Source organism: Protomyctophum bolini (genome assembly GCF_963924005.1).
Source record: "Protomyctophum bolini genome assembly, chromosome: 7".
In the NCBI taxonomy this organism is placed as follows: domain Eukaryota; kingdom Metazoa; phylum Chordata; class Actinopteri; order Myctophiformes; family Myctophidae; genus Protomyctophum; species Protomyctophum bolini.
In genome coordinates, this window is record NC_137868.1 from 41277885 (window position 1) to 41298589 (window position 20705).

General features: G+C 43.4%; 1 protein-coding gene across 3 annotated transcripts in view; it reads left to right on the forward strand.

Annotated features, from left to right (window-relative positions):
• The first annotated feature begins 326 nt into the window (after positions 1 to 326).
• Positions 327 to 20705, forward strand: part of tax1bp1b (Tax1 (human T-cell leukemia virus type I) binding protein 1b) — a 46525-nt gene continuing 26146 nt past the window's right edge. For 2 of the 3 annotated variants that reach the window (XR_013964439.1, XM_080769108.1), the window contains exons 1-3: positions 327 to 420; positions 10424 to 10620; positions 18924 to 19026. Coding sequence is in view for 2 of the 3 variants with exons in the window: in XM_080769108.1 (XP_080625234.1) it covers positions 10483 to 10620; positions 18924 to 19026 (241 nt within the window). In the remaining variant the exon portion in view is untranslated. The remainder of the gene's footprint in view (positions 421 to 10423; positions 10621 to 18923; positions 19027 to 20705) is intronic. The other variant, XM_080769109.1, reaches the window with a different exon arrangement.

Below are 20705 nucleotides of genomic sequence, written 5' to 3' on the forward strand. Positions count from 1 at the left end.
TTAAAAAGATTCTCAACGCACTCTGTCTTTGGTGGGAATAAAATGATTTGTTGATGAGCATGCAGGCAAATAAAAAATAATAATTGTATTTGTTATTTTTTATTTGTGTTCCATTTAGATTACATATAAATAAATGTAATAACAAATGGTGTTAAACCACCACATTTATACTTGTTGTTATTATTATTATTATTATTATTATTATTATTATTATTATTATTATTATTATTATTATTATTATTATTATTATTATTAAATCAAATTTCCCCCACGTTATGCAGTTTGTGTATTCCCAGCATAGGAAGTGATGTAATGTTGTTGTTCTTCCAGGAAGTCGTTTGGAAAGCACCACCACCAGATCAGAAGTGCGTCAGCAGTTGTTTTGATACGGTCTCTAATACGGTTCAGCATGGCAACGGGGTAGGTTTCACATTTATCATGACATTTCATCAGTACGACAATAAATGAACAAAAACCTTTAAAAAACGTCTCTCAGAAGGTGTCAACAAGTCAAATTGTCCGTTAGCTAACCTTGTCGACACGTTAGCCTCCTAGCTATCGCTACTCTGCTAGCTTAGCTTCTGTCATTCGGGATGACAACCAGCTGCGAGAAGATTACAGTCATATCAGTGCTTTACATTTTTGCGTACCGTGTTTGTGTTTCTAGCTTTTATCGTATATGCGTTTTGCATTAGCGTGTGTTGTGTGGACACGGGCATCCTACGTGTATCATCTTAGTTTTTGATAAAAACGGGCCTTGTCTCTTATAAGCTCCAAAGAGAATCTATCAGCCGTTGCATTATTGCTACGACGACATCAACATTATGTCAAGGTCTAATTTATATCTGAACGGCTGTGCCTACTAGACTTATATAGGTATGTTAGATTGAGAAACCCTGTATATAATGTATGTTCTTCATTGACATAACTGGGAGATTCTGGGTCATGTGTGTTGTATGTAGGCCTAAGCATGTCGAACATAACAACTGCTCTAGTTTAAGCCAAATGGCGTTGAGAACTGTGAGTCTGTGTCGATTGTATAAAGTTACGAAACATGGTCATGTTTTCCTAAACCTCATGCAAGACTGATAGAACTGGCTTGCAAGCTGTTGAGATAACTGTCAGTGTCATAGCTGACACTGACAGCGAATAGGGGATAGTTCTTCATCCATAGTAGACACATGGGTTAAATTCCTGGCATATTGGTGTCCTATGTTTTGAGCACTGGCGTTGTTGTCTCTGTGGCTTAATAAACATTCTATTGTCCAAAACAGACTGACACATTTACTGTTCATTCATTCAGAGTGACATATTGCAGTGTCAATGTGTTGGTGATTTTCTCCCCCCACTTGGTTTGGTTCTCTTTACCTGTACCTCCTGTGCTTCACTCTTTTCACATCAAGAATAATTACTATTACAACACTAAATATACTAACTATATTGGGTAATTGAGCCACTGTTGCCTAAACATGCACATTTTAATTTAATTTGTAATTTCAATCTTTTCTCCAGGCCTACTTTCGGATAGGCTTTACAAATACATCTGTGCTTTAATAAAATGCACCAGTAATGTATAATTTATTTAACAAAAAATAACCACGCAATAAAGTTAACTGTGTAGGTTTACTTGTATCTCACATTGATTGAAAGATGTATTAACAGATTGGAGAATTACAGTACATTTCAAGCACGGCTCAATGCAAAACTGTTAAATGTGGACAACACCATAAAGCATTTCACTTGTTTACAACTAGAATTTCGCCGGCCTTCGGCCGGCGAATCCTAGTTACATTGCAGCGCAATATGGGAAGAAGGAAATTCTCAGTAGTGTGCCCTGCACATATGTAGTAACGGATGGGTTATAAAGTATTAATAATAACAGAAAGTGTTTTTTATTTCTCATAAATACGCAAACATGGTGAAACAACTACAGTCACAGAGAGCAGTGCCAAGGTAGCTGCTGCCTGCTAACGATGCAAACAACAGCCTTGCCTGTCGTGTGTGTGTGTGTGTGTGTGTGTGTGTGTGTGGGGGGGGGGGGGGATAGCACTAATTTTCGACATTTTACTGTGTCATAAATATTTACATCTGTAGCCTATATTGTGATTACATTTGACCGTACATTTGACTCTTGTGTTATATTCTTGTGAAATATTCAGTAAAGTATTGTGGTGAAATATTCACCCCAAGTTGATAAGATATGCAGAGAATATAATACCAAGAACCCCCAGTTTGAAATGCATTAGGCCACAGACCCCCATTTGATACCATTTGCTCTCTGGGAAAATCAGGGTCCATTTGGTTCCATTTGTATGCTCTTGGAGTATGATGACTGCTAACAGTATTATCATAAAATATGTCTCAGTTTGAAGATTCAAAAAAACATATTTCATATGTGTGAGCTTGTAAAGTAGAACGTTCAACCTAGAGACAGTGTTGCCAAGTCTGATCATTATAAGCTACTTTGGACTTGTTTATCTATTGGTAGTCCTTGACATGGAAATGTTTGAGTTCCACTGCTCTGAAACAACATTAGACAACAAAGTTTGACAGTCAACACTATAATTGATTATTTTAAGACTAATTTCCGGACCATTTCTGATTTACCTACTTTGAACTGGCCTATTAACATTTTTATAGACCTGGTTGCTTGTTTCACTCTCACATCCACGATATGTGGCAACCCTGGTTTGTTTTGGTTTGCGTGTGGATGTGTTTTTGTGTTGCTTTAGCATCTTTATCACAGTAGCTATCAGAGGTTGCAGCAGCTGCTGCTGTCATGAAAACGCAAGTTTCTGTCCCAGAAGCTCACGTTAGGTCTGCGCACACTGTATGTTGCTATGGCAACCTGTCATCAAATGCTGCTAACGTTGTGGTCAGCACTGTTAGCATGTGTGCTATCAGGCAAAAGCTGAGATAGATATAAAACTACTGGCCAAAATGTCATACAAAACACAACAACTAAAATCGGAATGTAATTGTGACCTACAGACCATCATGATTTGCTTGCTGGACCTATAATTAATTTATTTGCATTAAATTGCCACTCGCCCATATAAATAAAAAGCAATAGCCTGCATGTGTGTGTGTGTGTGTGTGTGTGTGTGTATGTGTGTGTGCGCGTGTGCGCAAGACAGACGTGCGTGTGTGTGCAGGCTGAGAGCTGGTGACTGTGATTGACGTGTGAGCTGGATAAATCAGTGAGAGTTGGAAAAAGCGCCCGCAGAGCCAACTCGCAGGCAGTGCCTCAGGCCAGATGCCCGAGAATCGGTACAGGAATCTCTGGGTCACCAGTTTTGGTGTGACACACACGGCTTCCACATTTAGCTTCATACTGGGTGAAAGTGGCGTTCCAAAAATTATTTTTCCCCTCGGAATTCTTATTCACAATGAGATGGAGTTGAGGTGTTTGTGTTTGCTTGCTGGAGCTATAATTAATGTATTTGCATTAAATGTCCACTCGCGCATCGAAGTAAAAAGCAAGATGGCTGCCGATTGCGAGCGGAGAGACGGTGAGAGTAGTGACGTGTGAGCCGGGGGCGGGCCTCTGACAACAGCATGAACACAGGGCAGTGTTGCCAGGTTTGCGAATTGTAAGCGAGTTGTAGTGTGTGCAAGTAGCCTGGTTAAAAGGCCTTGTTTCTGCCCGTGTTGGGGCAACAGAACATGTCGACCAGTTCTGTCAACCGCTTTTGGTCAGGTGACCAACTCCACAAATGTTAAATTAGATAGGGTCCACCATGTTCAATTCATCATAACATTAGTCTACTCTGCACTGTAATAATGTCAAGTTAAGTACACCATAGTCGATGGATTAACTATGCTAGACTGTCTGCTAATGGTGATCTCTGTAGGAAGAAAGCCAATTCCAATGATCTAAAATAGGCACCTGTCTATGTTTGTCTGGGACAAAAAATGTTGCAAACTGCTTTACCAGTCAGTCCCAAATGTCTTGGGGATGCTCCTTTGTTTTGTTTTATGTATTTAGTACGGAGCCCCTGAATGGCCATGCATAAAAAATATATTTTATCTTGTACGTACAAGATATTATCTTGTACGTACAAGATAATATCTTGTACGGACAAGTTATTACCTTGTACGGACAAGATAATATCTTGTACGTACAAGATAATATATTTTATCTTGTCCGTACAAGATAATATCTCGTCCGTACAAGATATTATCTTGTCAAGATTGTCAAGATATCTTGTCAAGATAATAATTATCTTGCACGTACAAGATAATATCTTGTACGGACGAGATAATATCTTGTACGGACAAGATAAAATATATTTTGAATGCATGGCCATTCAGGGGCTCCTTATGTCTTTTGAAAACGTTGCATTATTCTAATTATAGTCAAAGACGGTCAGTCGAAGGAGCTGAAAGCCCCATGGGAAAGTGCAGGTTTCATAGCAGCACTATAGCATTACAAGTAATAAGTATCATGACAGTATTAAGCAAAAGGAGCACAGCACACCGTCCCTTGTTAGTTGCCAGCCAACGGAAAAGATACTGAATGAAAATATTTATAGCCGCACACTGCCAAGACGTTTAATGTAGACACTGGACACAGAGAATTAAACCACCGTTTGGGACTGGTATACTGCCTTCTTCAGGCCTGGGTATCATTATGTCAACCGTCCTCTGCAGGAGCACGAGTGCATGTGTGAGGAGTTAAAGCAACTGTTTACCCAATGGCGATGCCCCCCAAACTGATGGGGCCTTCAAATCTGTCAGAGAGTTTTGTAGGTTTGTAAGAGACACTATATTCACAGGTGCCAGGGATTTCCTGCTGTGCCACTGGCCCGGCCACTTTATTCTTGGGCTCTTACTGCAGTGCGCTGTCTAAAGTAGTTGAAACCGAAGACATTAAACATTGAAGTGAGATGAGATGAGTTTAGTATTAGCTGGGCCAATCCAAAAGATTGGAAAAGCAGTGAGAGCTCACATTGTCATGTGTCCATCCTCAGCCTGCAGGCTTTTTTTGTCTTCTGTAGGGAACACCGCACTGGTAGATGGGATGTGGTCTAACTTGTCTGTCTGCCTTGCATTCTCTGGTTACTTCGAGATGGCATCGTCACAATGGGGCTTCAACTGCTGCACATTTGACTTAAAAACAATAACAAACATAGATAATGGTCCATAGATTGTGTGAAGAACATTTCATGCAAATTGCTCCAAAATCCTGGCAGAAAATCGGGTTGAAACATTTTTAAAACTGCTCAAAATGACATGTATACTCATCCTAAGGCGTTTAATATCGATATAAGATTGCCTCGCTATTTTCCATTTTTGAAAGCACTCCGGTTGTTGGGCCCTGTTGCTAGGGCCTCGTCAATAACATTGGTGTATTCTAGAGCAAGGATGCACCTCGCTTTAGCTCGCAAGCATTGGCGCTATTTAGTGGTGCACGATATTGATTTTTTGAAACCGATACGATAACCGATAATTTACAGCTCCTCAAGACCGATACCGATACGATAACCGATAATAAAAATATATAGACATGAATAAAAAATACATACTAGTGAGTAACGGTACATGTAACACAGCTTTGACCTAAGCAATTACAGTATAGTAGGCTATATCAGTGGTTCCCAAAGTGGGGTTCGGGGACCCCCGGCCCCAGGGGTACCTGAGGGAGTTCCAGGGGGTCCCCAGCTAAATTATATAGTTAGGAACCAAATGGACCCTTATGGGTCTGTAACTCTGAGTGTACAAATGGAACATTTCCAGTTGCATACTCTCAGAGTAAAAATAACATTGATTTTACAATATAAATTGGGAGTCCCAGAGCAAATTGTGATTGGCCAGATGACGTATGATGATAAGAGTGCCCCTCACTTCACACAGGTGTGAATTTTTTTAAATGAATAAAAACAACAATATAATGTCTGTGAATGTCTGTGTGTGTCCGGTCAGTTGGCCTCAAAACTTTTCCATGTCAAGGAGCAAGGACCCCAAATTGTTAGCCCACAGACACCCATTTGAAAATATATGCCAGGGCAGCAGGGCTCTAGCAGTGATTCTCATCATTTTTATTTCAAGGACACCCAGTTTGACATGCATTAGGCTACTGACCCCCCATTTAATGCCATTTACATAAGGGACATAAGGAACTCTGAGAGGGTACAAATGGAACCAAATGGACCTGTAAGGGTCAATTTCGTTCCATTTGTAAACTCTGACTCCCCGGATCCCACTTTGAGAACCACTATTGTCTGTGTGTGTGTGTGCGTGTGTAAACACAAATACAACACTATCCAAGTTCCAGTGATAGACGTTGTTGTTAGCATATAAGTCATTAGCATGGTCTGTAGCATCATGTAGCCAAACAGCTACTACTTCTACATTTCTCAACCAAAACGGTCGCGTCGCGTTTCACAATGCTACACAACTGGAGCAAATTAATAAACTACAACCGGTAACGAGTGACACGCATTCAACAGCGCGATGAATGAACGAGCACCAATACGCGCTCGTCAGCTGCTGTCACCGTTCGTATGAATGCGAGTCAGTGAGTGAAATGAGAGAGGGGAGATAGAGAGGAGAAGCAGGCGGGGCTATTAGCCTGCTATGGAACTACACACTGCAACAGACAGAGTGGAGAAGCGTCTCTCTCTCGCTCGTCTCAGCCGTTCCTCCGGAGAGATTGGCGACTCGGGGAGCGTTTGGGCGCACCACAGAAATGATTGGTAGTCCCATAGTTGCTACCAACTATATTTTTATGTCTCACAAATAAAATTTCAGGCGCATTTGCGTCCAAAATGATCGCAATTTCGAGCCCATATAAAGTATATTATCGGCGCTATTATAACGTTATCGAATTTATCGGGATGACGTCATAATTGCTAATATCGGGTCGCAATTTATCGGGACGATAATTATCGTGCATCCCTAGCGCTATTGCTATAGCATCCAAGATAGCATCCAAAACCGGACGCACGTCATAGTGGAATTGCTTCTCATCACGTGGCAGCACAAACATTTCATGCTTGGGGCAACCAAATAGTCAGCGACACCCCTGGCTGGTCTAGAAGATGGTCTGTCTTTGTTTGTTTGCATCAAATTTCCTGTGCACGGCACACTACCAATAGTATAGGGGTAGGCAACATTAGGCACGGGTGCCAACATTGGCACAGTGAATGGTTACACTGGCGTAAGTATTGAGAGAGGAATTTTCTTTTAAAAATAACATTAAATTAACTCATAGAATGCTGAAAGCGTTTTTAAACGTTTTATTATAGCCAAGCGCAAGAAGCGCATAACGTTTTTATACGTTTTATGGTCCAAAAAACGTTTTTTTATTGATTACTATAGTTCAACTATATTTGCGCCCGGACAACTCATAATGTAACACCGATCGGCTCTAAAAAGAGTTAAAACCCCCCCCTGCTGAAAAGAGGTGTTGGTCTGAGAAGCGTCTGGCACCGCCTATTGGTTGGTCTATGCGAGGACGTACGACGTACTGGAGACGGCCGTCCGGCATAGACCAACGCAGATGTCAGGGGATCTAAAATGGATGGGACAATGCTCTTGTTTGTGTGAATACACTCGATTCCCCCTCCCCTCCTGTTTCTACATGGTTTCTCCCGAGGGAGAATGGTGGGGGGGGGGGTCTCTTCCTCTTGGATCGCATTGGCAGTTCCCCCCCCACTCCCGAGTCCCCACTGCTTTCAACTGCAAGGCTTGCACTCACTCTCATTCTCGGAACAAGATACAACGCGATTTGCTCTCTGCCCGTATATAAACCTGCAACGATCGGCATTTGATTTCATAACGTAACGTTTGCCAGACACATGTGGAGTTAGTCATGGACAGATTGCACATCATTATCGAGGGCCCGCCATGATACGTTGGTCGCTGATCGCAAGCCGTACTGCTGCTGCTGCTGCGCTGCTGCGCTGCTCGCATCCAACCATCCAATCCATCCCCCTTTCTCGTTACAACAGGCTATTATAAACTCACCGTCGAGCAGCCTGCCCTGCACCTAATGTGATAAAATGAACGGCAGGACAAAATCGGATCGATTATTATCTGTCTATCAGCAACATACGGGTGTTTGTCTTGCAACGACAGGTGGTGCTTTCTCGTTTTTTTTCTTCCAAATACGTTGACGTGCTGCTTCTGCTGCTGCCGCATCCATCTCGTTGTTTTTCTTGTTGTTTTTTTTCCCAAACATGTCCAGACACAATCCGATCCAGTCTCGCGTCTCACCTTATAGATACGCGAGACTGGATCGATGAGGTTAGTGGTATGTCTGGACATGTTTGGAGCGGCACACGACAATCGACAATAATGTTGATTATGCAAGATCATTTCCTCAAAGCCTAGTTGCCCCCCCCCCCCCCCCGTTACTGCGATTGTTTGTAGCTCGAATCACAGAATGAGTTCAATGAGCGTAGGGAGAGGGCACATATGGGGCTACGATTGAAGAAAGTTTCCAAGTCCGTTTTATGATCAGATAATGTGCATCAAGACTCTCTGCTTTCATAAGAAAAAAACTAATACTGTAATTGCGAATGCAATGAGCACTTACTATGAGACCTAGCAGATCACGTCTGTCTGTCTGTCTGTCTGTCTGTCTGTCTGTCTGTCTGTCTGTCTGTCTGTGTGTGTGTGTGTGTGTGTGTGTGTGTGTGTCTGTCTGTCCCGCTTACTGTATATGTGGACCTGGCCCTTTTGTGCCCATATATGGAGCTGAGTGATTTGTGAGTCATGGTGACATGAGTGTGATGGCGTGGTCCTGCTTTGGGGACTCCTTATATGGTTATGGCTGAGTCATGGTGACATGAGTGTGATGGCGTCTTTTGTGACCATATATGGAGCTGGCGTGGTCCAAGCACTAACTATGACACCCTGCAGATCATGTCTGTAATTTATTCTAATTGTTATTGCAATTTACGATCTGCGTTCGCCTTCCGCGTTCGCGCGTCTTACTCGTAATAATAAAAATCACACCCCTGTGAAGTGAGCAGTGCAATGTTGTGAAGTGAGCAGTGCAACATTGCACTGCTCACTTCACTGGGGTGTGATTTCTATTATTATTACAGTATTAGTATTTTTCTTATGAAAGCAGAGAGTATTCTGTTTCATACGGTATATAGTATGTACATGTCGCTATAGGCCTTATTTTGTGAATATTTAGTTGTTAGGTCCATGCTCTCTAAAATTATCTTTTTCAGAGAACTTTAGAGATGGCATGGGCCTGAATAACTATTATTCACAAAATAAGGCCTATAGCGACATGTACATACTATATACCGTATGAAACAGTCGACTCTCTGCTTTCATAAGAAAAATACTAATACTGTAATAATAATAAAAATCACACCCCTGTGAAGTGAGCAGTGCAATTGCACTGCTCACTTCACAGGGGTGTGATTTTTCTGGGTGGTATTTTTCTTATGAAAGCAGAGAGTCTACTGTTTCATACGGTATATAGTATGTACATGTCGCTATAGGCCTTATTTTGTGAATAATAGTTCTTCGGGTCCATGCCTTCTCTAAAGTTCTCTGGTGGGCGCAAGCTGCATTCAATAGCCAATTAGTGACAAACTGTATATGTGTACAATGTGTACTGTTTTCCTCCTAAAAGTAGACATTCAGGGCTTTCATTCGGTATATGGTTTGTATAGGATATTATTTGTGCTCAATTTTATATCTGTCTTTTGAACTAAAAAAACTGAACTGAAATGTCTGTCAACTTCAGGCCTCCATATCTCTGTTGTTTTTTTTCACAAGCAGCGTGCAGGCAAAAGCAGGTGTTAGAAAAAGGTCAATATCTCCAGAATGGAAGATGGTAGAATCATAATTTTTTTTTTAAATTGAAGTGGACAAGTTGGGCTTTCTTTTTATTTATGCGATTGTGATTCTCGCTATAAGAGGCCCCTCGCTGTGGGCCCCCCAAAAAGTTCAAAAAGCCCATGTTAAGCCTTCAGCACCAGTAAGCCAGGGTCCGCTAGAACCTGTAGCAGTCAATGTGTTAAGCTCTCTGCACACAACTCTGACTGGGAAGGGAGTCTGGGAGATAGGTGCATTATTTCTAATGATCATTACAATGTCCTGATGTGAAAGAAAATAGTCCAGAAGAATCTGTTGGAATTGTTTTTATTTTTGTGTGGTGTTATAATTCAACATAATGTTAATATGGCACACTGACTGTCAAGAAAATAAAAACACGGCACTTCATGTCAAAAAGGTCGACGACCCCATACAGTATCACTTGCTTTATTTATACAAAAAATAATTTTGGTCAAAACTTGCTCACAAGATCAACAACACAGGCATTACTCCAAAGTCACAATGTTCAGGAAAATCCCTGCATGTTCGTACATACTGCATTACGTCATTCAGATGAGCGGTTGTGGCGGTCCTTGACCATTCTCTTCTTGTGTTTCTTTCTTGCCTCTCTCCATAGCCAGTGCTGAGTGACTGAAGGCACAGTTCCAGGACAGGACGGTATCGCAGTCGAACAACATGGACACGTCAAACTTTGCCCACGTCATCTTCCAGAATGTGGGAAAGGGCTACCTGCCACACGCTGCTCTGGAGTGCCAGTACACCCTCACCGAGTTCATCAGACCCCATCAGAAAGACTGGGTGGGCATCTTCAAGGTGAGCCCTTCTTTCTGTCTTATGCATTCGTCCTGCCCCTGGTTAGGAGTTCATTTTTATCTTCCCTTTTAAGTGATGTTGGGCAATAACTGAAGGCTTACACAGTCTTACAGCCCTTTAGACAAAATTATGTTTTGTAAACCTTTTTAAACTACAAAAGTATGTGAAACCCGGGAACAGCTACGGTGGAATTGTGGATTTCTGTGCTCCATGTGACCAGCATGTGAAATGAGTCATCTTTGGTAGAACGGTATGGGAATATTTGGGCAAAGTTTCAGAGTGATCAGCTGATCACAGCCTCACTGACTTCCAAGATAACATTATATATTTCATACAAATGAGTGGAGGTACTTCTGTGTTCTGTTGTGTACACACACACACCAAGCTGCCATGACAAGTTGTTATAATTCCGTTTAAAGCATGCAAATAAGTATACTTGGTCTAGCGACCAAGTATACTTATTTACTTGGTGGATTAAAGTAAACAATGCTTTTTAGCGAAAGTTCATATATTTACGATATGAAAACCATTACTCTGTGCCTTAAACAATGTACACACTTTGGAAGTATGTTAAACATGGAACCTGGTCCTCTGCAGCATTATGTGAGTAGTTAATCTTTTCTCTCATGCTGCCTTAGTAGAGTAGAGACGTTCGCCCGCAGTGCGCACCAAGCATCCTCTCCAGGTGCTCCCCTGAGAACTAGCCCCAAAAAGGTGATGTGTGCACCCCTGGTGATGAAGTATGAATTAATCTTAAAACTATACCTACCTCTGGGCCTCTAGGATGGCCAGCCAAACGAATAAGTACCTTACTACGCTGTCAACATCTTTCTGAAAGACTCGACAATATCTGTGTCAAGGATATATTTAGACGCAGATATGAGTCAGTGCCAGCCAGCAGTCTTGAGTGAGCATCACTGTCTGGAGCGTCACATCTCGAGAAGCGTACATTTTGCAGATGAAATGTGGATAAAGTATTGACGCGTCGACCGGTGTAAGGTGATTCGGAGTGCTGTCGCTGTCTCGCTCATGTGAAAAACGAGCTTGGCAGAAGGAGCAGAGGGTTTTTCTTTTTTTTCTTCTTTTTTTTCTTTTGGCTCCCGTCACGCACTTGAATGTCCCAGATGGATGTGGTTATGGGAGCCCATTAAATCCAATATACAGTGGCAGTAATTGATTTTGGTCTCATCTGTAGTGAATGATGGGGGTGAAATGGGGGCATTTTATTTTCAGCTGTGTTTGTTAAAGTTGCTGCTTGCGCCCAGAGCACGTCGTGAGATGTCTGGACTCTGGAGTCGAATCAGACCAGATTCAGGCAGTACTGGGTAAACTTATTCGCACATCAGCAGTGGTTTGCTGCTGGGTTAAGTATAAAGTGGAAGTAGAAGCCACCCCAACACATGACCAAAACCTTGGCGTGAACCACTTTACACCTGTCTTCCATATTTTTGGCATGTAATTATTTTCGGAAATGCCCGAAACTTTTTCCTGCACAACATTAACACATTTAGGGCCTGACGTCGAAATGAAAAGAAATTTCTTTTTAAAATGTCCAGAAAAACCCTGTTTTCTACAGTATATCAGTGGTTCTCAATATTTCATGTCAAGGACCCCAAAAATTGCTGTATTAGGCCGTGGACCCCCATCTGAAAATATGTTGTTCCAGGGAGATTTTAGGCGTGCTACGAGCTTGTAGGTCGGCTATTTTTCAATAGCTACCGGGGCGGTGGTGGCTCAGGGGTAGAGTGCCTGGATGGGAACCGCAAGGTTGCCAGTTCGAACCCGGGCTCCCCCAGAGTTACTGTCGAAGTGTCCTTGAGCAAGACACTGAACCCCTAATTGCTCCCGATGTGCTAGTTGGTGCCTTGCATGGTTTCCGCTGCCATCGGTGTATGAATGGGTGAATGTAATGCACAATCTATGTAAAGCGCCTTGGATAAAGGCGCTATATAAATGCACCATTTACCATTTACCATTTATAACATAATGCTTAGTTAAAACACCAAAAGGGGTTCCCGTCCAGAACGGGTGAAACTCGTACTGCTGGTTCTGCAACATTCATATCATGAAAACTATTCCAGCTATATGCCATGGCACTCCTCCCTGTGCACTTTGGGCGGGGCGGGGCCCTATCAATGGCCTAGGCTGCATGAAATTATCAGTAAATTGAGGCTTTGCATTCTCCCATCTCGTGGTGCTGCTTAATTTTGCCTTTGTCATAGAAATCGGAGGAAATCTGCTGGGAAAACATGGTGAACCAAATTCCTCTTGGTGTAAAGTAAACCTGGGTTAAGAGTGGCCGCCCTGAGACTGGGAGGTTGGGGTTCGATCCCCGGCCGAGTCATACCCAGAGACTCCGAAAGAAATGGGACCCCTAAGGGTTGGATTGGGATCTTGATGTACATCAAGCTGCTTTAGCTTGACTACAGAACTAGTAGTACTATACTGCAGACCAATACCGAGTATCGTATGGCAGTGGTTCCAAAACCTTTTCGGGTCGAGGACCCCCAAATTGACACTAATTAGCCCACGGACCCCGTTTGAAGAGATATGCCCCCATAAGAGAAGATTTATACGGCTCTATAGCAGTGATTCTCAACTTGTTTATTTTCAAGGACCCCCCAGTTTGACATGAATTAGGTTACAAACCCCCATTTCATGGAATTTTTATCTCTGGGACCTCCAATTTTATATTGTAAAAACCAATGTTAATTGAACTCTTCAGAGTTACAGACCCATATAAAGGGTCCATTTGGTTCCAAACTATCATTTAGCAGGGGGACCCCCTGGGCAGTCCCTCAAGGACGCCTGGTTCCCACTTTTGGGAACCACTGTTGTGTGGTACCGAGCGGCGCATCCTTATTTGTTGCTGCAACCACACAGCTAGTATAAAGCACTCTGCCCGTCTGTCGGTCACCTTGTCTGTAGGTCCAGACCTATCGAGTGCAGATTGAGAGCTTATCGTGAATTATGGTGCTTGTTTTATGATTATTTTAACTAGGTTATAAATCCGTTGGCCACGGGCTGCACAATACCTTGCCGTGCAGCAAACTTATCGTTAAGAACTTCAGCTAGATATATATTTTCCACACTTGCATTCTCCCCCCCCCTTCTTGTTTACAAAGGGAACGCTTGCCCCTGTGCATTATTTTCTTGCATAGGATGGAGGCTTGAAATAGCTATAGTTTTTTATGAGTTTCCTGTGGTCGCATAGCAGCCAAGTCATGTTGCTGGCAGCGTTTAAGCCCCTGGCAAGGCTGCATTTGATTGAAGTAATTGGTGAAATAATTACGTTCATATTTTTCGAAGTCCTAAACAATGGCCTAACCATAAATGAGCTTCATAAACCCCCGACGTGTGCTTTCCACGATGCCTTTGTTGAGGTGAGAGCCAAGCATCAGTGAGAAGTGAGGTTACATTAGTCTGTCGCCTGTCGGGGGAGGCTCAGGTAATGTGATGTCTGGGAGGCCTAGGGGCTGTTGAAGAAGTATGGGAAACACTATTATGTTTTCTTTGGATGGCTATGCCACATCACTGTTTACCCTTAAGCGAGGCACCAACTGTAGCAGTACGTTTTCTGAAACATACCCTTAACTCTCTCACACACACACACACACACACACACACACACACACACACACACACACACGCGCACCTCTAGAACATGTAGTGAAGGTTGTGGAGGCTGACGACATGACCATAAATCATGTAAACCTTCCTGGCTGCACTGACAGACGAGACTCCAAGGTTCTCAGGAGAACGGATACCTGTGCACTGAGTCACTCTGACTCGACGTCGCTCCCCAGACCCATGCCTTTGTCACACATCTATAGTGCTGTCGTCTTCTCATGGGATCATTGGAGGGGTGTGTGTGGACTCAACTTGCTGCTGAGTCATGTGGAAGTTGATCATACAAACTTTCCATAATCATATTGTTAAACTTTCCATGACTTATTTGACCAACAGCGTTCAATAGCCATGAAAGGCCTATAAGAACACATCACACCCTTTTCACAGTGGCCTATTATAGCGCCACCAGGTGGCCACAATGGACCTGGCAAAGATCTGTGCTCCGATGAGCACTTTTTCTAGTTTTGCATGAAAAGTTAAGTCTTAAATTACGATGATTTATTTTTGCAGCATCCATCCACCTCTGCACACCACAGTATATATGGCTCCCATAACAGTGTGCAGAAGAGGCAAGTTCTATCTCTACAAACACCACCACCGGCACGTCATTCAATGTGAGAAGTTAGATCAAGGTGATGCGCGAGCAATTGTCAGTCCAAAGTGAAACATTTGCAGATTTACAGCCTTGTTTACGACCTGCAAATGTCCTAATTGTTCCCTGCTCGTCCTTGCCAAGTCGGCGATCTCATTGCACATCAAGCGACGCGACGCAACAACCTGCGGATAGCTGTTTGTTTGAACATGCGTGCACGCAAGCGGCATTTTGGCGTTTGGAACACTCACACGAGACCAGCCTTTTTTGCCAGGCTTCGTGGAGGAGCGCTGTGTTGGGACAGGTTGTCAAGATGGGCTCGACAGAAGCCAAACACAGCCACCATAATTAAGCTGTCGCTGAGCACAGCCCCTCCGCGTGATTCATGGGCAACTTGTCTTGCGTGTTGTGATTGATTAAGTCCAATTGGCACACCCATATGCACGTTACGCTACCTGGTTTGCTGCAGTGTTGCCACTGGGCTTCTGTCAGCTCTCGGCAGAACTATGGGCCTGTTGGAATGTTGATGAAATATTCATATTTCTACTATGTGTTCAAGGCAAATTCTTTTGGCTGGGGTGAAGTGATTTGTTGAGCAACGTTTACCCCTCTCTTTCTCTTTCTCTCTCTCTCTCACTCACTCACTCACTCTCTCTCTCTCTGTTTTAGAGATGTTCTTAGTTTTGTAAATGTTTCTCAACAACAGGTCTGTTGTGTACCAGAAAGTGGATCACGAGATGTTTTCACGTTGTTTTTAGTGTGTTTTTAGGTTTGTTTTTGTATGTTTAGTAGAAACATTGTTATATAAACGAATCAGCGTGACAGAATGTGATACTATCGATTTAATAGAAAATCGTATTTTAAAGTGTGTATCTGAAATAGCCGATCTACAAGCTCATAGCGCGCTGCATCATGATGAGTAACGAGCTGGAAAATCTGTAATTTTTTTTAAATGATTCGTTTGTTTGACTGCTGTACTCCTACTGATGTGATTCTTCGGATGTTGGAAGCCAGATTCACCAAAAACCAGTTGGAAAAAGCACTGCACCCAACAGGCCGAACGAAGCCTCTGTCACTGCCTGTCCACAAATATAAAAAGATGGTAGCACAGATATAAAAAGACGGTAGCATTTTTGACCATGCGAACTGGTCAAAGTGTTTTGTCTGAATTTCTGAAGGTCTTTTATTATTTTCCGCAGTCTTTCGGCCCCTAGTTATATGAACTGCAGGCCCCTAGCAGCTCTCCTGGTTTTAAGTGAAAGAGTTCCTGTCAGAGATCTCACCCGTGTCACCTCGGCTGCTCTAATGAGTGGAGCGGTGAAGAGGCCAGCCTTCGGTAATGGCACTCACTAACTACGTGCATGTTTTTAATTGCTTCCTGTTCTTTATACTGCTGGAAGTTGGAAACTCCCCCTGCTAACGAATGAGAGAAGGAGGGGGTTGTGTGTGTGTGTGTGTTAAGAGTATGAAGCGCCAGAATGTTCCATCTCTGGCTCAAACTTGCCCGACTGAGGCCAGGCGTGTGCCGGACTGGTAGCCAGCTGACCAGTGACGGACTGGTAGCCAGCTGACCAGTGACTGACTGCTAGCCAGCTGACCAGTGACTGACTGCTAGCCAGCTGACCAGTGACTGACTGCTAGCCAGCTGACCAGTGACTGACTGCTAGCCAGCTGACCAGTGACGGACTGGTAGCCAGCTGACCAGTGACTGACTGCTAGCCAGCTGACCAGTGACTGACTGCTAGCCAGCTGACCAGTGACGGACTGCTAGCCAGCTGACCAGTGACTGACTGGTAGCCAGCTGAACAGTGACTGACTGGTAGCCAGCTGACCAGTGACTGACTGGTAGCCAGCTAAAATCAATTAAGTATTTTTTTTTAATATACTTTTTCGCACAACGGTGTTTGTGTAAAAATTGTGACTGAATACTGCATTATGTACAAGCTCCCAGCATGTCGCGATGCAATACGTTGTGAGCTTATAGATCTGTTATGCTATGTTCACTATATATATCTTTTTAAAATGTTTTAAACCTTTTCGCCTACTGTACAATGATGACGCCTATAACGGTGATAAATGATTAATCTATTGTTTTCATTTAATTATTGATTTTTATAATTGATCAGTTGAGAGTCGAATAACAGTCCAAGTCCATTTATTCTGACCCCTCCCCGAAAAGGCCGACCCTTTACCATAATGTATACATTATGGATAATTAGTGTGGACCTATCGTTCGCCTCAACTGCTCAATTGATTAAACTGATTAGTTCGCACCCCTACCATCCACATAATCGGTTCAATTCTGGACGGACATCCCGTCCTCAGTTTCTTGTCTCTATACTTTCCTGTCTAAATTAGCCACTTTAAAGTTGAGCCCTATTTTATACGTTGTCCTACGATGGTGTTGTGCAAAAGCATGGGATTCTTCTTTAAATCAGAGTGCATGCCAGCCATGCACCCTGGTGGCGCCAAGCAAAAAGAGTTTTTCACTTCATTCATGATGTGCAGCGGCGTGAGTGAACCGGTGAGAGCACTGGGGCTATTTATTATTTCACTGGTGAGAAAACATGCCGGTGAAAGGGAAAGGTAGCGGCTATCAAAAGCTCTTATGTAAGGCAACTGTGCAAAAAGGCTCGTTAAAACACAGCGAATATTTCTGACTTCACTTTTTACAAATCGTCTCCTCCTGCATCACAAACTGTGTGTTGTACTGGCAGCAGGCTGATGTAACAGCCTGGTTGGACAGACGTTTGTTAGTGTGTGTGTGTGTGTGTGTGTGTGTGTGTGTGTGTGCGCGCTCATGCACAGAAGAAACCCCAGCCAGCCCAACGTGACTCTGATTTTGTTTGACAGTTTTATGGCGGCGGCCTGAAAGTTATGGATGTATTTTCTGTGCAAGCCTCCCTCATCAGCCGTCACTTAACAACACATAAAATACATATAATTACATTTTGGTTTTCATTTTGAAGTAGACTATATATAAAATTTTCACCTATTTTCCTCTTCCTGCTCGAGGTGAGTTGTGGCCACTTTTCCACAGTCGGGCTTGTTCACGACCACGAGGACGGAACCAGGAACCATAACGCTTGGGCTCAAATGATCCGTTCTCTCTCTCTCTCTCCCTCTGAATTCATTTCCACACCAAAGGAGGGTTAGACTCACTCCATGCTTCTATTCGGTTCCAATTTGTCACTCCACTTGTCATAAATCCACAGTAATCGTACGGGTGGGGGGGGAAAAAAAGAGAAAAGAACGAAACATAAATCTTAACAGAAGGCGTATAAAAACAACCCAGGTAATGCATACATACGATTCAGCGATAACTAGGTAACTGGTGATACAAACGGCTGCACGCTGAGAGCGCTCCATTGAACACGGTTGACCATACTGTCGTCGTCCTGTATATTGATGTAGTGAGCGCTACATTGAACACGCTAACAGCGCTAAATTGAACACGGTGCCCTTGCTGTAATGAGAGCGCTACATTGAACACGCTAACAGCGCTACATTGAACACGGTGCCCTTGCTGTAATGAGAGCTCTACATTGAACACGCTAACAGCGCTACATTGAACACTGTGCCCTTGCTGTAATGAGAGCGCTACATTGAACACGCTAACAGCGCTACATTGAACACGGTGCCCTTGCTGTAATGAGAGCGCTACATTGAACACGCTAACAGCGCTACATTGAACACGGTGCCCTTGCTGTAATGAGAGCGCTACATTGAACACGCTAACAGCGCTACATTGAACACGGTGCCCTTGCTGTAATGAGAGCGCTACATTGAACACGCTAACAGCGCTACATTGAACACGGTGCCCTTGCTGTAATAAGAGCTCTACATTGAACACGCTAACAGCGCTACATTGAACACGGTGCCCTTGCTGTAATGAGAGCGCTACATTGAACACGCTAACAGCGCTACATTGAAAACACGGTGCCCTTGCTGTAATGAGTGCGCTACATTGAACACGCTAACGGCGCTACACTGAACACGCCAACAGGACCACATTGAACGCGGTGCCCTTGCCGTAATGAGTACGCTACATTGAACACTAGTGCCCATGCTGTCTTTCCAGGTGGGTTGGAGCACAGCGAGGGACTATTACACATTCCTGTGGTCGCCTCTCCCCGAGAACTACACGGAAGGCAGAGCGGTCAACAGGGCTGTGGTGTTCCAAGGTAAGGTTAGACCACACTTTTTTTTTAAAATAAAACCTCTGCCACCTTTTCTTTACAGCCGTGAAAAGGTTCCGTGCCAAAAAAAACACGGGGCTACGTTAAAGGTGAAAGAGCGGTTACTCGTGGATCTGTCTTGTGGCGTTAGCGAGAGCATATTATATCTGCGTCATTGCTTTATTATGACAGTTTCTATAGAGCAGGGGTATTCAATTAGATTAGGCCGGGGGCCACAACTGTAGAATGATTGTGTGTGGGGGGCCGCACAGTGTGCGCGCGAAGCGCGGAAATTTGTGGGTTCTCAAAATGCTTTTTGTGCTCAAACACGAAGATTTATGTATATTTCCGCACAGTAATGAGCAGGGTAATATGTCTATACAGGTATATGCCACCTTAGAATAGATGTAGGCCTAGACCTATTTGACAGTACATAAACAGCATTGCTTTGACATTAACGACCATCAGCTGGACGGACACACACACACACAAACATTACATAGAGCAGTGATTCCAAAGTGGGGTTCGGGGTCCGGGGACCCCCAGGGTCCTTGAGGCAGTTCCAGGGGGTCCCCAGGGAAATGGTTTGGAATCAAATGGACCCTTATGGGTCTGTAACTCTGAGAGTGTACAAATGGAACCAAATGGACCCTAACAGGGTTTATTATTGTGAGAATGATGGCTTCCATTTTCATAACTTTTCAGGACTAGAAAGCCTGCAGTTTCTATTAGCTTGGATTCTCCATTGATGTCACTGTTGGGTGGGTTTCTGAACTGCCCACAGCCCTCCTATGTGACACAGACCGAGTATCATGATTATTAGTGAGGACCTATTATATAAAGATATAAAAAAAAAAAAAAAATCAAAATTCTGCCAGGGGCCACAAGGAGGCGCTCCGCGGGCCACATGTGGCCCGCGGGCCGCCAATTGAATATCCCTGCTATAGAGCATGCAGTGAGGAGGATGGGTGACTGCCACCTGACGGAATCTTTTCATATTCAAAACCATAACAATGTAAAAACCAAGAGGTTCCAGGGACCGCAATGGCCAAAGTGGCTGCCGTGTGTGTGAATATGGTCAGTGGATATGGCTATCGGAGTCACTTTGCATTACATTAACGTTAAATCATTCCGAACAGTTAGACATGGACTTAACCACTTTCTAACTGTACCTATTTTGAGCATGACATAGGCAAAAAATAATCACAACTTTTTTTAGATCCACAGCCTGTACTTTTTGCTACTATTTTCGACAGAATATGGGGCTTCAGTGGTCACACTCCCGACGAGTGGCCCGGAGTGTGACTTTTGGCTCCCATGAAAGTGTCATGGCGCAGCCCAGTCACGTGACCATTTCCTTTCCTTCTCTATGCTTCCTTGCTGCAACCAAGGAAGCTTAGAGAAGGAAAGGAAATGGTCACGTGACTGGGCTGCACCATGACACTTTTATGGAAGCTTTCATGGGAGCCAAAAGTCGCACACGGAAGTTCAATGAATACATGGCAGTGAATGGAGCCGGCTGGACCATCTAACAAACTATTTCTGAACGATTGAGATCTTTGTCTTATAATCGGTTCAGTAATATAAAAGAAAACATATCACAGGTTGTTTTCTAATCACTTGCTTTTCGATGTGCACAGAGTGCACAGTATATCCTTTTATTTAAGGATCTAAACAGCAGCAGG